This window comes from Macrosteles quadrilineatus, unplaced genomic scaffold, assembly GCF_028750875.1.
Source record: "Macrosteles quadrilineatus isolate MER2022 unplaced genomic scaffold, UCM_ALF_1.0 Scaffold_1__1_contigs__length_201487025, whole genome shotgun sequence".
In the NCBI taxonomy this organism is placed as follows: domain Eukaryota; kingdom Metazoa; phylum Arthropoda; class Insecta; order Hemiptera; family Cicadellidae; genus Macrosteles; species Macrosteles quadrilineatus.
The window spans coordinates 114,168,151-114,191,340 of NW_026542594.1; the positions used below are offsets into that span (position 1 = coordinate 114,168,151).

The window sequence follows — 23,190 nt, forward strand, 5'->3', positions numbered from 1 at the left end:
TTTATGTCAATATTATAGATCCATGAACACGCTTACAGAGAATTTCTACATAGGCTGCAGGCAGCAGGTAGGTCTAACGTTTCCGGTTATATATATAAAAAAAAAAAATAGTTATAGGCCTAATTGTATTACTGTTAACAGAGCAACTATTTCTTGTCCAGCCTCTGTAATTTTGATGTGTCAAAATAAAAGTTTTTTTATAGGTTGCTAACCTTTTATAAAAGATTATAATATTAGTAAGATTATTAACTTCAATTTTTGCAATAACAGTTCAGGAGCCACTCATAATGAATAAATACCTCCGCTGCAGCAAACCCTCTGACGAATTTCCATTTGCCTCATCAGATTTCTAGTGAAATATTCCCTTAAACATGTTAGATTTGTTCCCCATTTTTAAATAACATTAGGCTTATTGAGTACTTAGATTTGCCGCTTCAAAGATGTCATTAAGTGACGTTTATTTACATATTAATAGCTTGGTATGAAATAAATTAATTTACCAAGTTTGATCAAAATATATCTAATGTAACAAATAAACATAGTACACGTTTGTATACAAAATTTCATCGAAATTCAATGATTTTTACTAAAGTTTGAGTTATCATATCATGCTAACCAGCAATGCTAACGGACACACAAACAAGAATATAAAACAATGCCCCTAGAATAGACCCTTGACGTACTTCATATTTTATTGTTTTAATTCCTGAGGCTGTTTGAATGGTTTAAACATTTTTTAATAGAGTTATTTCAACATAAATTTGTAATAAAAACAACAAAATATTCATAAGAACAAAAACAAATTAAACTCTTGAGATTTGCTCTGGAACATACTTGAAAGTCTTATCAAATAAGAATAATAGCCAACAACAATGTCTCAGATTGAGGAACCAGTTTATCAGTGACTATACAAACAAACTGATGAGCCAGTATAGGCTGCCTCTGAGTTTACTGTATCAATGAGGATGAATGCCCCCTGTGTATGGGGGGGAGGGGGAGGGAGGAGTAAACAGATGACTGGCCAAGCGGAGAGATAACCTAAGGTCACTCCAGAGACGTAGAGCTCACCAGCTCAGTGTATCTACCAGACTGCTACCATCACCATGTCATCACCACCACTGACACTGACACTGCTGCTGTTAAACACTATCTTGTGAGTCATACGTCATACACACTTAGCTTACGCTTACGTTATACACTTGAACAAATTAATTAATTGTAAACTACAAAAAAGGCCTTTAAACTTGTTGGTGCTATAATTGTATTTGATCATCTTGGATAGTATGAAAATGAAAGTTATTTTCATATTGAATTAGCAGTTTACTAGTATTTTGAAAAGAAGAGTTATGATTCTTTGAACAGAAATTAAGATGCGCTGTGGTGTATAAATAAGGAAAAATGGTATAGTATTGCAAGTTTATATAGTTTTACCAGACAATTCCAAGGAAATAGTTTTCAGTTTATAACTATACCGTCTTTAGAATAAAGAATTTATAAGTCATACTCAAAATGTAATGTTTTTAGTCAAGAAACAATTTTTGTTTTGTTTTATTAAGTAAACATATTCTAGTCAATATTTAATAACAAAACTCAGCCTTAGCTTTTTATTAAATCTTTTTTAGAAATACGTTTTCACATAATAACATTAAAACAACGATTTATTCAAACAATACAAACTGAAAAGAGAACATGTTTCAATAATGTACTGTATTTTTTTCAAACGATTGTTTAATATATTATTATGTTATATTGTCTCTTAGAACATACTGAGCCCTCCTTATAGATACATTTAATAAAAAATGTAATGGTTTCATTGAACAATTAACCATTGTTGTACTTTTTGTGATTCAATCATACCATTGACTATTGGATACTGAAGGGTTTACTAAACAAACATTAGCATATTTAATCTTTTAAATATCAAGGTTTGTAATAACTGTAAATGTTTTATGGTACTATTGTTTTATAATGATAAAAGTAAACATTACATTTTGCAACATGTGTTATTAAAAGATTCCTTAACATCATAGGCAAGTTTTTTCTACACAAAGAAACAAATTAAATTGGTGCAAAAAGAACTTGCAACAACTTTTTTTACAGTTAAGCGCATTAAATTAATTTTATAAGTGCCAGTTGGGAAAGTAAATCAAAATATTTGTAATAACACTTTGAAACATATATTTACACTCATACTGTTTTAACAAGACAGTTAATACATATAAATTATGGTAGTGGTAGTCGATTTAGATTGAACGACTCAATCATCAGCAGACCCAATCGACTTTTAATTGTCTTTCCGTAAAATTAATAACACATACTATTCTGAATGAAAATAAAATGAAAGCATTACAACCATTATTTCTGTGCTGAATTGTTATGAAGTTGAAGAAGGGTTTTATAATTCTGGTGTTAATCAACTCCAAACAAACCTTATCAAACCAAACAGTTAAAAGTGTCAAGCTGATAAAACACAAAATTTCAAATCCACGCAAACAGACACACTGACCAATAAATTTCCATTTCAGTAATTAAGAAATAAAACATATTGAAACATTTGAAAAATATTATTTATCCAACTAAATTTCTAGAAAAAGTTAAATGTTTTTGGCAAATTTAAGACAGACCACTTAAAAAAACAATTAAAGTATAATTGTTTTATTACTTTGAAAAAACATAGAAGAACTTTAGAGCTTTAATGTGTGTAAAGTTGTTTTCAGAAAAGATTCAACATTCACAAACTTGTGAAAAATTTTACTTTAATCTTTAATTATAGTACTCATCACAAATAAATACCGTTTTGAGTTTATATTTTCATTTTAGTTTATTCTGAACAATTATATTGTAAGAACAAATGACAGAACTGTATTTTCTACAACTCCATGACATTAGAGAACCAGTTACAAGCAATAGTAGCAATTTACTGGAGCAGCTCAGCGTGTAACAGTTTATAGTTCAAGTGGAAGAGGAAACAGGTGATTCAGTTGGAGAAACGGGACTGGGACTTGCTCCATTAAACAAACAGAAAGCAACTAAGAGGTCAAGTGTATTAAGTGTAGACACTGACAACATTGTCTAGAGTCTAGAGAACAGTCTACTTGTCATGCATGGTCTGTCACTGTCACAGTTAGGAATGTTGGTTCAACAATCTACAATGATCCAGCTCACTCAAACACAATACTGTACATACCACTTCATCCATACATCACTCTAATCATTGTATTCTTTCTTGCTGTAGATTTTAACATAATTTAACTTGTATCAATGAAATACGTTTATTCTTTTGGAAATTATAAAACAATGATGAATATTATTAACTTTGTATAATCTATACAAATGATTAACAAGTCACATAGTGTATTATGTCTTGCCAATTAAATATATTTTATATATAATCAAACCTAACAATTTCCACTTTATAAGACAACTAGCTGTACCCGCGGGCTTCGCCCCGTTTAACTTCATAAGTATTCGCATGGCTCATTCACGTCCTGGTTGAAGTTCGTTCGCTACGCTCACTCATCTTTAGGTTGGAGCTCGTTCGCTGCGCTCACTTGCCTTCAGGTTAGCTCGTTTGCTACGCTAACTCGCCTCCAGGTTGAAGTTTGTTCGCTACGCTCACTCACCTTTTGGTTGAAAATTAGCTGTTGTCATAAATTAAAAAAAAAAAAAATAGTGCTGCACCCTGTTGGTAATCCTTGTAACTTTTATGCTATTGCACATCATAGAACAGAACCAACTTGTTTAATTGAAACAGCTGTTAAGATTCATTAATTCCTTTTAAATATGAAAAATAATAAGATTAACATGGGGAACTACAGAGCCACTGGGGCGGAGCCCGAAAGGGTTTTTGAGATAAGAATATGCTTTAATGTTAATCGGGAATGTGAGCTATCATCATGCCAAATTTCAGCCCAATCCGTCCAGTAGTTTATGCGTGATTGAGCAACAAACATACACACAAACTCACAAACTTTCAGATTTATAATATTAGTAAGATTAAATGAAATGCAAAGTTTAAATAGAACTTTACTTTATTTCAGACTGGTGGGAATGTCCATAAGCCTAGCAGAGGGGAAGTCACCAGCATCTAAACATCTTCCTTGTCCAATAGAACCATACACTGATGTTGATTTAAATAAGGTAAGAGCCAAGTAAGTTTATATTGGTTTATTTTACCTGCTGTATTAGTGAAAATACAACATGAACTAAACTTAAATGATTTATTTAATGAGATTGTACATAAATAAAGAGTAAAAATATAAACAACTCAAACCAAAATTAATAAAGTTAGGCCATCACCTTCATGTACTTTCCCGAGTTCAGTGTTACAATTATTATAATCTAAATTGTGGTATCAGTATAAAGCATAAACTTTGATAGGCTACCTTGTATTTACAATTGATTTCAACAACCAACCTTTGTGAGTTTTTTTTTCACAAAAAGTATGAAGTTTATCAATTACTTTTAAAATTAAAGAAGAGGTTAGAAATCTTGCACAGAATCAGTGACGTAAATAGATGTCTGTATCTGTGATAGTTAAGGCGCCTAGGTTATCTCTTGGTGTCAGGAAAACTTTCAACAGTTATGAATGAAACCGGTTTATAACTTTTTTATAGCCTGAATTTATCTCAAATCATCTACACTTTTGTAAATGCAAAATGATAAACCTGTGAAATGGGTTCTGTAAGTTTTGGATGGTTTTCAATCTTATGTACCCAGTCAAAATACAACAGCCCAAAAGCATCAACTGCATTAGATTTATTGCAATTATTATAACAACTATTTTCATAGAATGAGTTTAAAATAAGTGAAAATAAGCCACTTTTGAAGTTTGCTTGTTTATGTTTTTATCTTAAAGAAAAAAAAATAAGTGTTTTATTTGTTTGAAAATGGTAAAATATTTATCATTCACAGAAAAATTACAACACTTTTGTTGTCTTTTAATATGAAGGATAAATTGATTTTTTGGTCATATGTCCTTTGGTTTTAGTTTAAGTACATATTTCAAACATAATCCAATCCCAAAAATGAATTGGACAACACCCATGAGAAGAAGTCTACCTATCACAACAACACCGTGGTCATCTCTTGGGATAGCATGATTATCTCTCTCGATCACTGCAACATCCAGGTCATCTCGCACGATCAATGTGACATATAATCATCTCCGGCAATCGCATCAGTAACCGTGATCATCTTATGCGATCACGCCAGCACTGTGACTGTCTCACACGGTCATAAAAACACCATAGATAATTTCCTACGATCAAAATTGTCTCACTGTACACTACTACCAAAAAAGATAGCCAAGGGAATGATGTTAATGAATAGAACGCTTTGCAATAAGCAACTGGCAATTACTCAAAATTTCCTGGCACAATAATCAAAATTCACTTACAATTCACGGTTTTCCCAATCGACTGGACAGCCTCGTAAATTAATATTAGAGTAAATCTTACAAAATAAATCAAATATATGAACACTTTTAGGTAGGAGGCACATGGTATGCAGTGCGGGGAATAGAGCATGAGAGTATTAAGCAGACAAGCAGACAACGCAACAACAACGCCTGTCCTGTCATCACACTCAAGCTGGTGGACACAAGACACATAGACTTCTCATATGACTCCAAGAATGGCTCAGAGCCTAAACACTACAACATGACAGTCAAGGACCCAGCACACCCCAGTGTCTGGACCACTGAGAAAGGTATCTTTTGCATCACTTAAAATTTTGAATTGAGTCAACAGTTTGGGTATTGTAATCACCATACAGTAAAGTCCCTCTTACCATCCTTTAATCCCCTCCAACCCCTTTTAAACTGAAAGCTGGATTAACCTAAAGCAAAGTAAATACAATCATATCAATTGAAGAATGAGACAGGCAAAGGGAACCGACTGCCGTGGCACAGATAGTTGGCTTGGCTTGGCCAATGGTAAGTAATGGAACAGACAAAACTACGGATTTTATACCGTAATATAGATTAAATTCAGAAAACAACTTTTCATCATTTTAAGAAATAGATTTTGTGTATATATTTTAAGACAACGGTAATTTCAATTAGGTAAAAAAGAACTGTAGATCTTCTAATTTAATACAGTGTTTAAATTTCTTCTTTTCTTTCTTTTTTCAATACAGCCTAAAACACACCAGCGTCAGTGTGTTAGCTCATAGTATTAAATACTGAAATATTAATTATAGAAAATCATAAATGTCACTTTTGTGTTTTCTCTTTGTACTACAGGTATTATTTTAACCCTTTCAGTGCTAGGCCAATAATTCATATTTTGTAAGACTTTTTTGTTTGCCTTTGAATTCCATTACACGTTGTTGAATTTTAACTGTCATGTTGTCACTATTTTATTAATTAGGCTAATTTTGAATAATAACACAATAAAAAAATATATAAGAAAGATAAATCCCGGTATTTGTAGTAAACATCAAATATAACTTAGTTTTTGTTGTAATTTTCCTGGTTTTCCTATACATTTTTATGTTCTGATAGCATTATTTGAAACCGAAATCTCACAAAATCAAAAGACATATAGTTTACAATGTAATAATGAATTTAACCCTGATTTAGTTGGACGAGGTTATTGTAATATAGCAATTTTAGGGAAACTAATGTTTTGCAGCAAAGTCTCAGGAACACATTTACTACTACTAAAACTAAAAGATTGCATCTAAATAGTCCGTGACTAGCTGGTGCTGCTACCTAGTAACGCATTGAATAACCATCTGCAGCGTCATCTGTTCGCAATCGGTGGCGACAGCTTAAATACCGGGTTTTGACTCCCCAGTCTTCAAGCACAGATAGCCGAGAAGGCTAGGGCGTGTGTCACTTGGCCAGTGGCATTCGTCTGCTCGGGTTCGAATCCCGTCCTATGTGGCAAATAATTGGTGACCTGTGTGTTTGTAGCGATATACTACAACCACTGGGGCATAGTGAGGTGTTCATAATCCTTGGTTTAGACATACACCTCAAAATCATCGGATTGGGCGAATCTTTTAGCTAAGTGGTTGGTAGTGTATCCTATGAACATGCAGGTCACCAATGGCCGTTTTGCTATTTTTTTTTAATAACCTTCCTCTCTATATCCCTTAGGGTTTTTTTAAAACAACGATATATCGTTTCATAGCACTGAAAGGGTTAAGTAATTATGCCTATTTTTAGAAGGCTAAATTTTCTTTAATATTGGATTTAAAAAATAAATACCTTTAATAATAGTTTTTTAATTATTTTAAAGTGTTTAGTGTTTAATATATTTCTGACACATACTTTGGGAAACGCTGATTTATAGCAGCACTAAATACACTTGTCGAGTTGAGGGAATGGGTGGATTCATTGTGAGCTGTACTACAATTTAGGTATTTGTCTGACTTACTTATACTTACAGTGTGTATTCACCAACAACTTGTAAAAAAGAATACAGAATTTAGTGATCATATGATAAGAGAAAACATAAAATTTATAGATAAAAAAAACTTTTTAAAATACCTCATTTTTAAACACACTAAAAAGTATAAAATAATTTATAAATATGTGGAGAGAATAAATACTTGTAAGATTTAAAACGAAAAACGTGGGACGCATGCAATAGCTAATTTATGATTTTCTTAACCTATTAAATTATTATTATTATTATCTATTGCATGCGTCCCACGTTTTTCGATTTAAATCTTACAAGTATCTGTTCTCTCCACATATTTATAAATTATTTTATAGTTTTTAGTCTGTAATGTGTACATACTAAACATCCATTAAAAATATATTTTATGGCTTATTAATAAACAACCAAACCTTTTTAACTGTAATCGCATGTTGTTGCTACTATTCTCATAATCAAGAAAATTTATAATCTCTCGGGAGCAGAACCTGTACCTCTTAACCTCTGCTCTTTAAACAAACTGTCAAATTAAAGTATTTACAGCTGACTATTATAAATAATAATAGTAATAATAAACTGACTATTGATATATTTACATTCATCCAAAAATTTTGAAGCCCATGGAGCGTAGCCCAAGGGAAATATGAAAAAAATTATTTAATATTGCATTGTGAAACATATAATATCCATATTTAATATCCATTTGTGAACTATGTTTCAAGTTTCAAGTCTCTAGCTCGTTGGGAAGTTGGTTTAAAATCGATTGCAAAATTTGTACCGGACAAGAAAGCGAGCTAATAAAAACGTTTAAAAATAGTATTATGGGTAAACTATAACAGAAATGTTACTTAAGGTAGAATAAAATCCTTCAACACTGTGATGGATACGATTCAACTACTGTTTCACAAGAGTAAACCAATGATTGCAGGCACTAAGAAGCACGTGCCGTTTGCTAAACTCCAAGTCAACGACATGACAGAAAACTCCCTGGCACTCACCATGTGTGGCACTCAGAGACTGGCTAGTGTCATACTCTCAAGGTCAGTTTGTCCAGGACTCTAACTCTAGTACACCAATGTTGGGATTACTTAATTATTTTAACTAGCCAAAAATCCAGTTAACATTTTGAAAACAAAATTAAAACATAAAACAATGTCTGTCTCCCTTAATCGCTGCAACACCATGATCATTTTATTTCCCACAATCACGGTGACATCATTGTCTTGGTTGGTCGACAAAATATCCATGATTAATTACCTCGATAGCAGCAACAACCGTGATCATCTACTGCAATTGCATTTTTCTTACTACACAATGACCTTAAAATAGGACTAATGGAACGCCTTTAGCTCGGAGATAGGCGTTTGCCAATTGTTCTAATCTAACTAAATTTCCCAATCATCAAAATTCAAGTTACAATTCCTGGTTTTTCTTGGTTTTGCAGTTAGCTGTGCACCTTTTTTAGTGTTTCGAAACACACAGCTTTATTTAAATTCAAATACAGTTATTACTCTTTTAGTATTTCTACAATTAGGTGGTTAGGATTAGCTGGACGATTTTAATAGCGAGGTACAGTACAGCTTAGCAAGGTTTAGAGTTTAGATTACCGGTATTCTGGTGAATGTACAATGTTTTTTTAATAATATTGTTTTAATATACAGTACCTGATTGGAAGAAATCCAAATTGAATTTTGTTTCTATATAACAAATGTATATAAACAATGATAAAAAAATAATTCTAAATATAAAAATATACAAAAAATGTTTCTTCAGGAAAATTTGTATTTTCTCCAAGAACTTCGCTCACCAGTGCCTTCTGCCCTGGCTCTGGCGACTGTTCTACTGTACTTACACTAGATGCAATGGATCATTAAATAATTTTATCAAATTTCTATCAACTGAAAGTGAATTAATTTAGGTAGTTTAGTCAATACCGAATTTTAAGATTATACAACAGAGTTTGGCAAAAGTATGATAGATTCAGGGCTGTGCGAATCCAGAAATTTTGGCTCGAATCCGAATTCGAAACATAGCTGTACAGATTTTATCGAATCCGGATCGAATCCGAATATTTTAATCAATCCCGAGTCGAATCTGGGTCGTATCCGAATCTCAAATTTACAGCCATTATCGAACCTGGATCGAATCCGAATCTGAAATTTAAAGCTGTTATCGAATCCGAATATTTAAACCTGTTCAGAGTCGAATCCAAATCCGAGGAAAGTCAGCAGTACCAATTTTCACATTTTTAGACCACATTTTCTGGGGCTGAAATAACTTAGGGAATTGCTTAAAAAAATTCTTGAAATGGGCCAAATAAAAAAGTTATAAAATTTAGGCCTACCTATTTGAAGTTTTTGAAACTAAAAAATTGGGCATAAGTTAGGCATACCACCTAGGCCTAAGTTACTCGCTAAAAGTGATGGACTACCAATTTGTGTAGTCTAAAACATAGGCCCAGCCTATTATACACCTCTGTGTTAATCCTCCACACAAGCCTATGTCTGCTTTACTATTACAAGTAACAACTAACACTGTGAGGTTAAGTTTACTGATAGCCAAGATAGGGTTCAAATGCGACCTACACTAATGTGCCTAAAGCCTAACACCAAGTTGGTCAGGTTCCTAACATGAACCAGTCAACAGCAAATCGGAGTGCACAAGTAGTTTTTTAGTGTCTAAAAAATTATATTGAAAATTATGTTCAATCAGAATCTAGTAAATTTGAATATCGAATCCCAACTCGGATCTATTTCCAAAAATTCGAATATCGAATCCGAACCCGGATCTCTTACCAGTAAATTCGAATATCGATTCCGAATCCGAATCCAGTTAGAAACAGTAGATTCGTTCTCGAATCCGAATCGAATCTCTAAAAAGATTCGGATTCGATTCGTTTTTCGAACTATTCGCACAGCCCTGGATAGATTGATAGCACTCAGTAATACGGCACAACTGAAATCCCTTATAGCAAGATTCTTTTTGAAATAAATATATACGAGTACAACTGAATTCATTAATATTGATTGGGCTTGTATCCAACTAATATTATAAGTGAGAAAGTTTGGATGTATGGATGGATGGATGGATGGATGGTTTGTGACAAGTAAACGCGAAAAATACTGGTCGGATTGGGCTGAAATTTGGTGTGACGATAGCTCACACTCCCTTATTATCATATAGACACATTCTTACCTCAAAAATCCATTCGGGCTTCGCCCCAGTGGCTCTGGAGTTTCCCATGTTAACCTTATGAGTATTCATATTTAAAAAGAATAAAAGAATTTTGTCAGCTATTTCAACTACACAAGTTGGTTCTATGATATTAAATAGCATTAAAAAGTTATGAGTTTTACCAACAGGGTGCAGCACTATTAATTTTGTTTGCATTTATCACAACATCTAATTTGAACCAAACTCCTACAACATAATATGTAAAGATCAAAACGGTTTCTATTTCACATCATCTTCCCATTGCAAAGCACGGGTACAATAGCTAGTTGGTTTATATTTATAATGTTGTTTGATTTATTTGTCTTCTGTGCGTAGGGAGAAGAGGTTTGACGGAGACATAGTTGAAGCCGTTACCAAGAGGTTGGCTGGAAAAGGACTCAACACAACTCGCAGCTTTGATCGCTGCAAAACATAGGCTTCACAAGACAACAAATATCTCCTTTTGATATTATATTACAATTTTACTTTTGGTATTAAGTAGGATTATTTTTAATAGTAAGTTATTTGATACTTTTTGTATTGAGCCTAGATGAGAGTTTACTATAGACTATGATATAAAATAAAAACTTTTTACAAGTAAAAATGGGAATTTATTTTTCAACCATTTTTTTATGAGCTGCTTTGATAAAAAAAACCATGTCAGGATTGTGGATACACAAACAAGCATAATTACAAATAGGCCTATGTCAAATTACCTCACAATTAATTTTAAACATATGCACAGTTCTAGCATACAACAAAGCAAATGTATACTTTAGGTGGCTAAACGTAATTAGTCTTAGAGCAGTTCATGTACTTTCTAACTAGTACACATTCTAATAAAATATTGAAATATGTAGGCCTATGTAATTTTAACATTATTTCTGTAGTTGATAAACAAGATAAGCTTGGTTCAATTATACTAAAAGTAAACCCCTGATAATTACTAGCGATGGTTTGGTTTTTAAAGTTGATTATCAGTTTTACCAGTTATGAACAAAAAAACTGGAATGGAGAATTGCTAGAAAATGTCAGTTTTGGTTATTGATTGTTATAAAATAATTTAGAGATGCGGGGAAACTTTTAGGATTTTGCCACCATTGCAAAGGACAATGATGATGTATTTGCAGGAGATGCTCTTGATTTTGCTGGGATCGCAGGGATGTTTAAAATTTCACTATAGCGGTATTTGATAATGATGTATCTTTGCCATTGCGGGGTGTGTGTATATGGTTCAGTTGCGATTGCGGGAGCAACCTGGATAAATATCTTTCTACTGCCCACAATTACAGTGAATAATTTATTAGTTTCAAAAGCTCGACAAATAGTGATAATAGAAAAAATACCTTAATTTCAAAAAAGAATTAAAAAAAAAAACTTCTCAAGTCTTTCATCCAATTGAAAAACGAACATGTTAACTATTGGAAAAATAGAGGCTAATTAAATCTTTCATCACGAAACAATTTCATGATAATTTCTATTTATCTTCATAACTCAATGAAGGTATTGCAATTACTACTAATCATATAGCTGGTATAAGAGTTCATACTAATTCAATAAGTTGGCTTTCTAGTAAATTACGGTTAGGTAATTTGTTGGTAGTTAATGAAATTATTATAAATAAAACTGTAGTTGTAATTATTATAATAATTATTATGTATGGTCATTGAATTTTTGAGGTTGGGACAATTTGAAAATTTGCAATCCTTTGGTTAACTGAAAAAAAGATTAGATTAAAAAGACTACCGGTATGGTAGTTCATTTCTTTATGTAAAATATCATTCCTTGAAAACCTGTCATATAAATTGTCAGTGATAAATCATTATCAACAATCTATTGTTCATCTTATAACAATGTATATGGTCATATTATAAATAAATGTTTATCCTATCACTGAAAACTTGTTGGCACTCAGAGACTGGTCAGTGACAATATTGAACCTGGTTCTAGGACTGCCCTAGGTCTATCAAGGAGTGCCATTGACTTTATAGTACAGGGTGGGGCAATGAAAGCACCCCAATTTATAAGTAGCACAAACTCAATAATATTCACCCTATGGATATAAATAGCACATCAAAACAAAGATTATCTTTTGCCATTTTAACTTAACAAAGTCATTTTTGCATTTGACGTCCTTGTTCTAATATACTTGAAGTTCGAGGTTTTTCAAAGTCACCACACAGATTTGCTTGAACCGAAGCTAAGAATTGTCCAAAAACTAAAGTGATTCCTGAAGAAATGCTACTTGACATTCCTTTTTCGTCACTTGAAAACTCCATCAAATACTCCTCCAGCATTTCTTCAGGAATCACTTTAGTTTTTGGACAATTCTTAGCTTCAGTTCAAGCAAATCTGTGTGGTGACTTTGAAAAACCTCGAACTTCAAGTATATTAGATTTAACCCCCCCCCCCTCAAAATGAGCCAATCTAAAGCTTTCAAAAACAAAAGCTTCCTGGCAAATCTCTTTGGACTTTGAGTTACTGCAACTCACACTTTTTCAACATTTGCTGGTGTACAAAGAGTTTTGCGGTACCCACCGATTATTTTTAAGGTTTAAGCGTTTATCCTAAATAATTTTACCCAGTTCGCCATTGTTTCTAATCTGGGACAGCGCCATGTTGACCAAGGATGGAATGTGGTCCAAACAATCTCTGGGTTTTGGCACAAGAATCGCTATTTTAAAAATAGGTTTCCACATAAAAATCTCAGTGTAATAGCCTCAGGCATAATATTTACTAAAATGGCATAGTTTAATTGATGTTATAAGCACAGCTGTTCATTCATTGTTGCTTTACTTATAGTGTGACAACAAAAGAAAATTGGGGCGCCCTCACTGCCTCACCTTACACAATGGATATACCTAACTCATTAGTCTGAGAACAAGGTAAGTAGGGTTTTAAGCATCAAGGGGATCTTGAATTCGTAGTGCAAACTACATTTCGTTGCTTGCAAGACAAAGGGTTTAGGCTTATCATCATGTGTACTTACGCCCCTTCGTTTTGCAAGCTCAATTTTGTTAACACTTCTCCTCTGTAAGCGTTAAGCTGATTTAATTTATTTTTGTTTTTGCTAATTGTCCTGATATTGCTTAATTTGTACATGAATGTGTTACATTTCTTATATTTCTTATACCAGTAAGAAAGTGACCTCCCACCAAAAGTTTTAGAAATAGTGTTTTTACGAATAGGTTTTTGGATAGAGTTGAAATCTTTCCAGATAAGATGGCTTTGCAGAAATAATAGTTTGGTTCACATATTGTCTTATGAGGGCTGTTTGTAAATTAAAGCCTCCATCGAGCTCTATGAGCTATGCTTTGCTTGGCCTCGTCATGGTAGCCAAAAGAATGTGAGAGGAAATCTACGCTCACACCAAGTACGAATCATTTTCTGTTTCGTTTCTGTAGGAAGAGGGTCAACCAATGTTTATCCATTGCCAGTTGACAGAATATGGGTATGTAGAAAAGTGTTTCATCATAGATAATGTGCATACCTAGGTAACTTAGGGAATTTTGCAGGAGGCTGAACGGCTGAACCCATTTGCACAAAAAGGCCGGCAGCATGATAAATCACTTTCAATGCAAGACAGTAATTAATTAAGTTTGAGGAACCTTTGCTAGCTGATCCGCATTTTAAGACTACCAGGGTACTGTAGTCCTTTCATAGAGACATCATCCATCAGTTAGGAAATTTCTTTTCTTCAATCATACTGTGAACCACACGATAAATTCCCTTTCTTTGGTTACAACCTCTATCGGGACTAATGAACCACTACAGTCAGTGTACATCATCGAAAAGATCATACAAATGTTTACGATCAAGTCCAAACTCTTTCCAAACTCCAATGCAATTTGCTCTATTCACGTGCAACACAACACACAAACAACAACAAAAAATGGGAAAATGGGCTTAAATATTGGTTGACCTCTTGGACTAAAGTAATCTAGGCACACAACACAATTTGTACTTGGCCGGAGCCACAATTTCCATTCACACAATTTATATTACAACGAGAATAATCCTCACATTGGAGTTGGAACCACTAGACTCGTAGGATATATAGCTAAAGATCCTGGCATTGGTATCTATATATTGGCTCATATATAGCTGGTATCTGGTAAGTGTATGGCCAGTGAAGATACTCACCATTAACCTGAGTGGCCTGTAGACTGCCAAGATAGTGAGGTCCTCGCTGGTAGATGGCGCTGATGATATGAGGACTTAGCACCTCCTCCAGCAAGTGGCATGGACCTTGCTTCCAACAGAGACGAGAGTAGCGACGCCACTGTGGAGGAGTGCCGATGTAACCATATACTGATGATGCTACCGTCAGGTTGGCAGCTCCACCACCAGGGTTCTGGGATATGTAGTGCAACTGGAACAACAACACCGCCTTAGCATTATAAAACAACAGAGGCAAGAGTAGTGACACCAGTGTGTCAGTGCCGATGTAACCATATACTGATGATGCTACCGTCAGGTTGGCAGCTCCACCACCAGGGTTCTGGGATATGTAGTGCAACTGGAACAACAACACCGCCTTAGCATTATAAAACAACAGAGGCAAGAGTAGTGACACCAGTGTGTCAGTGCCGATGTAACCATATACTGATGATGCTACCGTCAGGTTGGCAGCTCCACCACCAGGGTTCTGGGATATGTAGTGCAACTGGAACAACAACACCGCCTTAGCCTTATAAAACAACAGAGGCAAGAGTAGTGACACCAGTGTGTCAGTGCCGATCTAACCATGTACTGATGATGCTACCGTCAGGTTGGCAGCTCCACCACCAGGGTTCTGGGATATGTAGTGCAACTGGAACAACAACACCACCTTAGCCTTATAAAACAACAGAGGCAAGAGTAGTGACACCAGTGTGTCAGTGCCGATCTAACCATGTACTGATGATGCTACAGTCAGGTTGGCAGCTCCACCACCAGGGTTCTGGGATATGTAGTGCAGCTGGAACAACAACACCACTTTAGCCTTATAAAACAACACAGGCAAGAGTAGTGACACCAGTGTGTCAGTGCCGATGTAACCATATACTGATGAAGCTACCGTCAGGTTGGCAGCTCCACCACCAGGGTTCTGGGATATGTAGTGCAACTGGAACAACAACACCGCCTTAGCCTTATAAAACAACAGAGGCAAGAGTAGTGACACCAGTGTGTCAGTGCCGATCTAACCATGTACTGATGATGCTACCGTCAGGTTGGCAGCTCCACCACCAGGGTTCTGGGATATGTAGTGCAACTGGAACAACAACACCACCTTAGTCTTATAAAACAACAGAGGCAAGAGTAGTGACACCAGTGTGTCAGTGCCGATCTAACCATGTACTGATGATGCTACAGTCAGGTTGGCAGCTCCACCACCAGGGTTCTGGGATATGTAGTGCAGCTGGAACAACAACACCACTTTAGCCTTATAAAACAACAGAGGCAAGAGTAGTGACACCAGTGTGTGAGTGCCGATCTAACCATGTACTGATGATGCTACAGTCAGGTTGGCAGCTCCACCACCAGGGTTCTGGGATATGTAGTGCAACTGGAACAACAACACCGCCTTAGCCTTATAAAACAACAGAGGCAAGAGTAGTGACACCAGTGTGTGAGTGCCGATCTAACCATGTACTGATGATGCTACAGTCAGGTTGGCAGCTCCACCACCAGGGTTCTGGGATATGTAGTGCAGCTGGAACAACAACACCGCCTTAGCCTTATAAAACAACAGAGGCAAGAGTAGTGACACCAGTGTGTCAGTGCCGATCTAACCATGTACTGATGATGCTACAGTCAGGTTGGCAGCTCCACCACCAGGGTTCTGGGATATGTAGTGCAACTGGAACAACAACACCGCCTTAGCCTTATAAAACAACAGAGGCAAGAGTAGTGACACCAGTGTGTCAGTGCCGATGTAACCATATACTGATGATGCTACCGTCAGGTTGGCAGCTCCACCACCAGGGTTCTGGGATATGTAGTGCAGCTGGAACAACAACACCACTTTAGCCTTATAAAACAACAGAGGCAAGAGTAGTGACACCAGTGTGTCAGTGCCGATCTAACCATGTACTGATGATGCTACAGTCAGGTTGGCAGCTCCACCACCAGGGTTCTGGGATATGTAGTGCAGCTGGAACAACAACACCACTTTAGCCTTATGAAACAACAGAGGCAAGAGTAGTGACACCAGTGTGTCAGTGCCGATGTAACCATATACTGATGATGCTACCGTCAGGTTGGCAGCTCCACCACCAGGGTTCTGGGATATGTAGTGCAACTGGAACAACAACACCACTTTAGCCTTATAAAACAACAGAGGCAAGAGTAGTGACACCAGTGTGTCAGTGCCGATCTAACCATGTACTGATGATGCTACAGTCAGGTTGGCAGCTCCACCACCAGGGTTCTGGGATATGTAGTGCAACTGGAACAACAACACCACCTTAGCCTTATAAAACAACAGAGGCAAGAGTAGTGACACCAGTGTGTCAGTGCCGATGTAACCATATACTGATGATGCTACCGTCAGGTTGGAAAGCTTTTCAATTCGGGAAAAATATATTTCAATCTTTGAATGCGATTAAATTTTAGTTTTTTCAAAATAACTTTTGGGAAAAATATATTTTAATCTTTGAATGGGAATACATTTTAGTTTTTTCAAAATCAGATTTGTTCCAACTGTATGAAATTTTGTTATGATTGTTAATGATGATGATGATTATTTCTCACAATCACAGATTACAGCCATGGAACATAGAACAGTGCATTGAATAAAAATAGATATTGTTTGTCATTATTGCTATCTACAACAGTCATTATTGCTATCTACAACAGTAATTATTGCTATCTACAACAGTCATTATTGCTATCGTGACTTTTAAACACACTAAAGTTTCCTCTGTTGCAAAGGAAACAAAATCCCATCCCTTTCCCATCTCATAAATCAGGGAGGAAACGAAAACCTCGTTCCAAACTAAAAGTACGATGCTGTCTGTTGAAGCAACCGCTGTATACCTTCTGGGTAGTGATGAGTTGAGAGTCAACATAGATTGAGAAGGAAGAGTTTTTCAGGACAGCTCTGTTGAGGACTAACACAATGTGATGCCACTGACCCTCCTGTAGCAAGTCAGGACACCAGACCCTGGCACAGGAGTCTCCCGTTCCCTCTGGCTCCCAGTCTGCACTGGCTGCAACCAACCACAAAATCTATACAAATGTTTCCATAACAAAGAAATACACCTGGCCTTCATTGTAAGACATAAAAAAGGAGATGCAAGTATATAAAATAGTAACCCTCCAATTAACCCAATTTGAAAGATGTGACAATGATTCTTTGTGCAACAAAAAATAAACTGACTTCCTTTTCACTAACCATTTATTTGGTTTTCTTGATAACATTTTTTAGAGTGTTCAATATTGTTGATAGTCGTATTATGTGTGTTGACTCACTATGGCTCAGTGGAGTCTCTTGTGTAGTGATAATGATAGCCTTGTCTCTAGCAGACAGCAAGACAGCCAGACAGATGAGATGGTCGTCCCTGGCTGAGTGAAGGTTGCGCACTAGAGTCAACAGACGCACACAGTGAGGGTCACTGCGGGGATCACTGAACCTCTCCACACATATCCACGTGGAGTAGCTCAGGCCTGTCTGTGGTGGGAATATACGGTCTCCTGCAAACGACAAATTTACAGTGGAGTTAAAAATCTCTTAAAGCACTAAATTATTTCAACTTTCGATATTTCCATAATCTTAAAGACATAGTATAAGCTTAAGTAACTTGAATACATTGAATTTGTTTTGAAAACAAAAGAGGCAGCTTGAATATCTATTTAGTACATAAAACTCTGACTCATGTGTAATATTTCTTACCTTAATGACATGTTACATAGGCCACCCTAGGAGTACCATTAACAGGGTGTCTACTACATTCTGGATAAAAAATTCATGGACAATTCCCGTACATTTAAGGACACTTTGCCGTAACCTTTGTCGGTGTCATTAGGCCTACTGAATAATTTTCCTGATTTGTCAAACTGTATTAATCTTGTTACTAGTGTACATGTTGCTCGATTTCGAGCAATTGCAAAGTATTACATGAGTTATTTCAAAACGAATAGCAATCATTTTAAAAGAGTCAACTCGAAGATTACCGTTGTGTAACTCAGACCATGTTTATCTTCGTTATTGTTAACCTAAAGCATTCCGGCCGGTTTTCTCCTTCTCAAAATGCCTCGCTGTACAGGCAACAGAGGTCATTGATAGAGGGCCAATAGAGAACGAAAAGTCGTTTTGGGGTAGTGTTAGGGCGCATTTGTAACTTATAGTTGAGATTGTCCAGGGTCAGGTGCTGACTGTGATGAGTTAAGCCATAGATTTTTGTCTATCGTTAAGCCTATTACGCTCCACTGTTCTTCAAATGTATTTCACCAAGGCTCTTAGTGAGTGAATTTGATGATTTCTGGTAGTAACACAAACATATCTTTATTTAAGTGACACTATCTACTTTAGCAGCAAGGATTACATTGAAACAATCTAAAAAAGGAGACAATTTAAGGTGTTAAATTGAAGAATTAACTATGGGAAAGTATACAGGTGACAAGAGTTACATTACAGGAGGTAGAAAGATGTACCTGAGCCGATGCCACCCACAACATTAGTGTCAGGAGCAGTGAGGGTCGCCACATTGACCACACTGGGGCCGGTGGGACTCTGGGGCGCTACAGAAGGCAAATACAGACACCCGAACCCCTCCGCCCCCATGTCTAGCTCCACGAACGGGGGCTGAGGAGCACTGCCCTGGGCCTGGGACCTGGGTGTGGTCATGGAAACTAGTGTCTTGACTCTGGTGAGAGGCACAGGACCTCCAGCACTGCGGTTGTGGCAGAGGAACAACGAGTCCATAGGCAAACAGCACAGCGGGTCACCTAGCCTCAGGAACTCTCTGTAAAACAAGGCCAATATCGTGTCAATACCTCCCCATAAACCCTATGCACAACTTGCAATACAATAAGGAATTGGTTAGCTGCCAAATAAATACACAAGATTTTTACTAATGTTAACTTTAATCTAATATGAATTTAAAAAGTCAAGAAGTACAGTCGAAATAGACTTTAATATAAAACTCTTTAACTGAATACATAATTTTTATGATACCATTTATTTAACCTGAAACTCACAAAACTCTTTTGGTATGGTATAACCACCAACAAATTTCATTGGTTTCACCCAAGTATTCTCTGGTCCTGTAGACACCCTTCCCTGGCCTACTTTTACCTAAGATCCTTAGGTTCCAGACTTTGTGTAGCAAGTCTCTCCAGCATGTACTGTAGTGGAGGGTGTAGAGGGTGAGTCTCCTGCTCTAGGGCCTTGTGACCGACCACTAGCAGTTGACAAGGCTGACCAGTATCGCACATTACCTGTCAAATTACAAACATAAGTAAGTGTCTCCAGCATGTACTGAGTCAAGCCTAGCCTACAAGCTCAAGAGATAGGGCACCAGGTCAGAAAATAAAGATTTTCAACCGCAAATGCAGAAAGGTCACACAATAAAAAAACTCAGGCTTCCGCCAACTAGCCAACATTTTGGGTGACAGCAATAACATTTCCGTGATCACATGGACGATGTGTCCACAAAATGGTAAAAGATGTTCAATATTTTGCAGCGATCCCGGGAGATGTGAAAGAAGTCTAAATGACCACAGAAGATGATTTTTCCCTGATGGCGGAAAACAATGATGATGTATACACTACTGAATGAGATGTCCAGGATTTTGCTGAGGTCGCAGAAAGATATTTAGACAAAGATGTCTATAACTGCGGAACATAATTAGGATTTTGCTGCAATCGTGGATGACGGTGATGATGTTTTAGCAACTGTGGTAGTTGTTCAATATTTTACTGCAATGGCAGATGATGATGATGTCTACAAGACCGTGGGAGATGTCCAGGATTTTGACACAATAAAAAATAATGTCTACAGGCTAATGGAAGATGATAATTATGTTTCCGCAATTGTTGTTACCGTGATCATGGATTAGTCATGATAACATTCTGAGGAATGCCAATTTCACCAACTTTATGACTAGATAATAAATTTAGTAGGTCATAGGTCTACTGTTTTTTATGGGTAACCATATCAGACATTCTCTAAAAATCATTTGTTTAAATTGACTCATTTGTTTCATGAACTCAAAGTTTTGTTCAATTGTGAATTTCTTGTAACTTAATCTTGACAACCTTAGTATAACATAACTACGGTATCCCAATATTTCACATAGTATTTGAGATACTGGATTAATTAACTACTGTAGAACCCCTCATATCCGACCTTGGAATAACCAACTTCTCGGGATATCCGACCTAGTGTCTGTCAACTTGTTTGAGCGCGATCGGTTAGCCATAAGGCCGGTCGCGGATGTTGCCGTAATCATGGCTGACAATGACCACTGTTGCCGCTAACGGGTGTTGCAGCCATCGCGGGATACGATTACCGCAATTGTGGAGACTGCAAGTTACGCTCACAGGTGTTGCCGCGGTTGCGGGAGACGATTACTGATGTCGCCAAGACTGCTAGTCTCGTTCACGGGTGTTGCTGCCGTCACGGGAGACGATTACCGAAGTTGCGGAGACTGCAAGTTACACTCATAGGTGTTGCCGCCATCGCGGGAGACGATTACGAAAGTCGCAGAGACTGCAAGCTGCGCTCACGGGTGTTGCCGTGGTCATGAGCGACGATTACCGAAGTCTTGACTGCAGGTTATGCTCCTCCCAATATTCAACCTTTTGGCCGTTCCGACCATGGCCCGGTCCCGTCATAATCGGATATGATGTGTTCTACTGTATCATCACTTAGTCTCAACTAATTTAACGCTAAATGTATGAACAAAGTGTAAGGTATTACATCCAATGCAGACTTTATTTACCTGTTGGTTTCGTTCACTGCGAACTAATGACTTGACAACTTCTGTCATGTAAACTTGCAGAGTCAAAGATTGCTGAAAATATAAATATTATAAGTTTGAAGCTAATATTTTAAAACCTGTTTAGTGGTTCATTATAGGATTATGTTTTACCAATCTAGCCTAAAAAGTAATATGGCAATATGTGGCTCTAAATAATGTTTTTGCAGTCAAAATTAAAAGTAGGGATAGACAGGCTATGAATCTTAATTGGGTATGAAAATGATTATGTTTGATGGGTAAGTCTTATATTTGATATAATGATGATGTATTTTGTTAAAGATAATATTGCTGTGATGGTCAACCTATTATTTATGATTAGCTCTTGGTGTTTTTATAATAAGGCTGAGGTTTCGCAGCTAAATTGCATAAAACAAATCAATTATTTCTGTTGAACTGTTTTTGTTATCTATTTATTTTTACCCATTGTCGGTTGTTAGTTTTTATACAACGTTACAATAAAGACTGAAAACAGTGAAAACTTAGTTTGTTTGCAATTAGCAAGAATTTACTCAAGACCTAAAAAATCCTGAAGTGTTTTTTGATGAACAGGAAGAAAAACCCTGTCTCAAAAACTACGAAGGAAATATAAATCCTGTTGACCCGTTCCAAACTAAAACTACAAAACTATCCATCCCAATTAAAATAGAAGAGTTATATCAATTATAAAACTATAAAATATTGTATTACTAACAAAGATAGTAAATGAAATATTGTAACAGGTTTCTTACTTTCAAAAAATAAGGTACCAAAAGTTTTTTTGAACAAAAAAAAAATCTTTACTAATGATATTGTGGCATTTCTCTTTTTTGTTTAAAGACAAAAAAGCTTGTAGCTTGGTTGTTTAGCGGTAAGTGATTGCAGGTTTGGAATGATTGAAAAGCTTCTCAAAGTATAAATCTAAATATCATAAATTGAATATATAATTTAAATAAGTACTCAGACCTACCTTTATGAGAATAGAGAATGGTAGCTCAACACTATATGCTTAAAAGTAAAATTCAAGATTATTGTACATCAAGTTTGTATTGAACTGGAAAGTTTATAACCCCCAATAAACTATAGCTGAGCATCCTCGTTAACAGTGTTCTGTTGGTTCTCTTTTAAGGTAATTGTGTAGTAAGAGCAACGTGATCATGGTAGACAATTAGTGTTTTTGAGTTCGGGAGAGACAATCATGATGTTTTTATCACAGAAGCTATAAAAATATGGCTATTTATAAAAGTACATTGTTTTATTGTTATAAAGCCATTTTACTGTGTATTACTTGCTGATGGTAATTCAAACAGGGTCTGGTGTATTACTTGTGGTTGTAATGGTGATGTACCTGTGTTTCCTCCAAGTCCTGGATGGAAGGTATAAGTTGCAGCATAGCTACCACAACACCAGAGTGAACTACCACAGGGTCTGGAGCTGGCGGTGTCAGGTTCAGAGAGTTGATCCTGCGACCTGAAGATGGAGACTCTAGCGATCTTTGACTCTGCAACACACACCACACCATAGTTCAAACAGGAGAGAAAAAAAACTATGACTTGTCAGAACAGTCTGTTTTAGAGCCTCCAAAGTAAATATACTTCAACATCACATGTTGATTGTTCAAAGTAACTAAAAAAACTAAAAAGTA

General features: G+C 36.1%; 2 protein-coding genes across 2 annotated transcripts in view; one reads left to right on the forward strand and one right to left on the reverse strand.

Annotated features, from left to right (window-relative positions):
* The window catches only part of LOC128983547 (WD repeat and FYVE domain-containing protein 3), a 143,451-nt gene that overhangs the window by 85,621 nt on the left and 34,640 nt on the right, over positions 1-23,190 (reverse strand). Inside the window, exons 16-22 of the mRNA XM_054402862.1 lie at positions 22,894-23,046; positions 21,531-21,602; positions 19,882-20,024; positions 19,239-19,549; positions 18,057-18,278; positions 17,622-17,794; positions 14,745-14,973 (exon numbers count right to left, since the gene is read on the reverse strand). Of these exons, the coding sequence (XP_054258837.1) occupies positions 14,745-14,973; positions 17,622-17,794; positions 18,057-18,278; positions 19,239-19,549; positions 19,882-20,024; positions 21,531-21,602; positions 22,894-23,046 (1,303 nt within the window). The remainder of the gene's footprint in view (positions 1-14,744; positions 14,974-17,621; positions 17,795-18,056; positions 18,279-19,238; positions 19,550-19,881; positions 20,025-21,530; positions 21,603-22,893; positions 23,047-23,190) is intronic.
* On the forward strand, positions 1,013-11,205 carry LOC128983539 (uncharacterized). The gene is made up of 5 exons (XM_054402848.1): positions 1,013-1,153; positions 4,041-4,140; positions 5,490-5,709; positions 8,317-8,428; positions 10,938-11,205. Exons 1-5 carry the CDS (start codon positions 1,104-1,106, stop codon positions 11,035-11,037), a joined length of 582 nt encoding a protein of 193 aa, XP_054258823.1. The 5' UTR covers positions 1,013-1,103; the 3' UTR covers positions 11,038-11,205.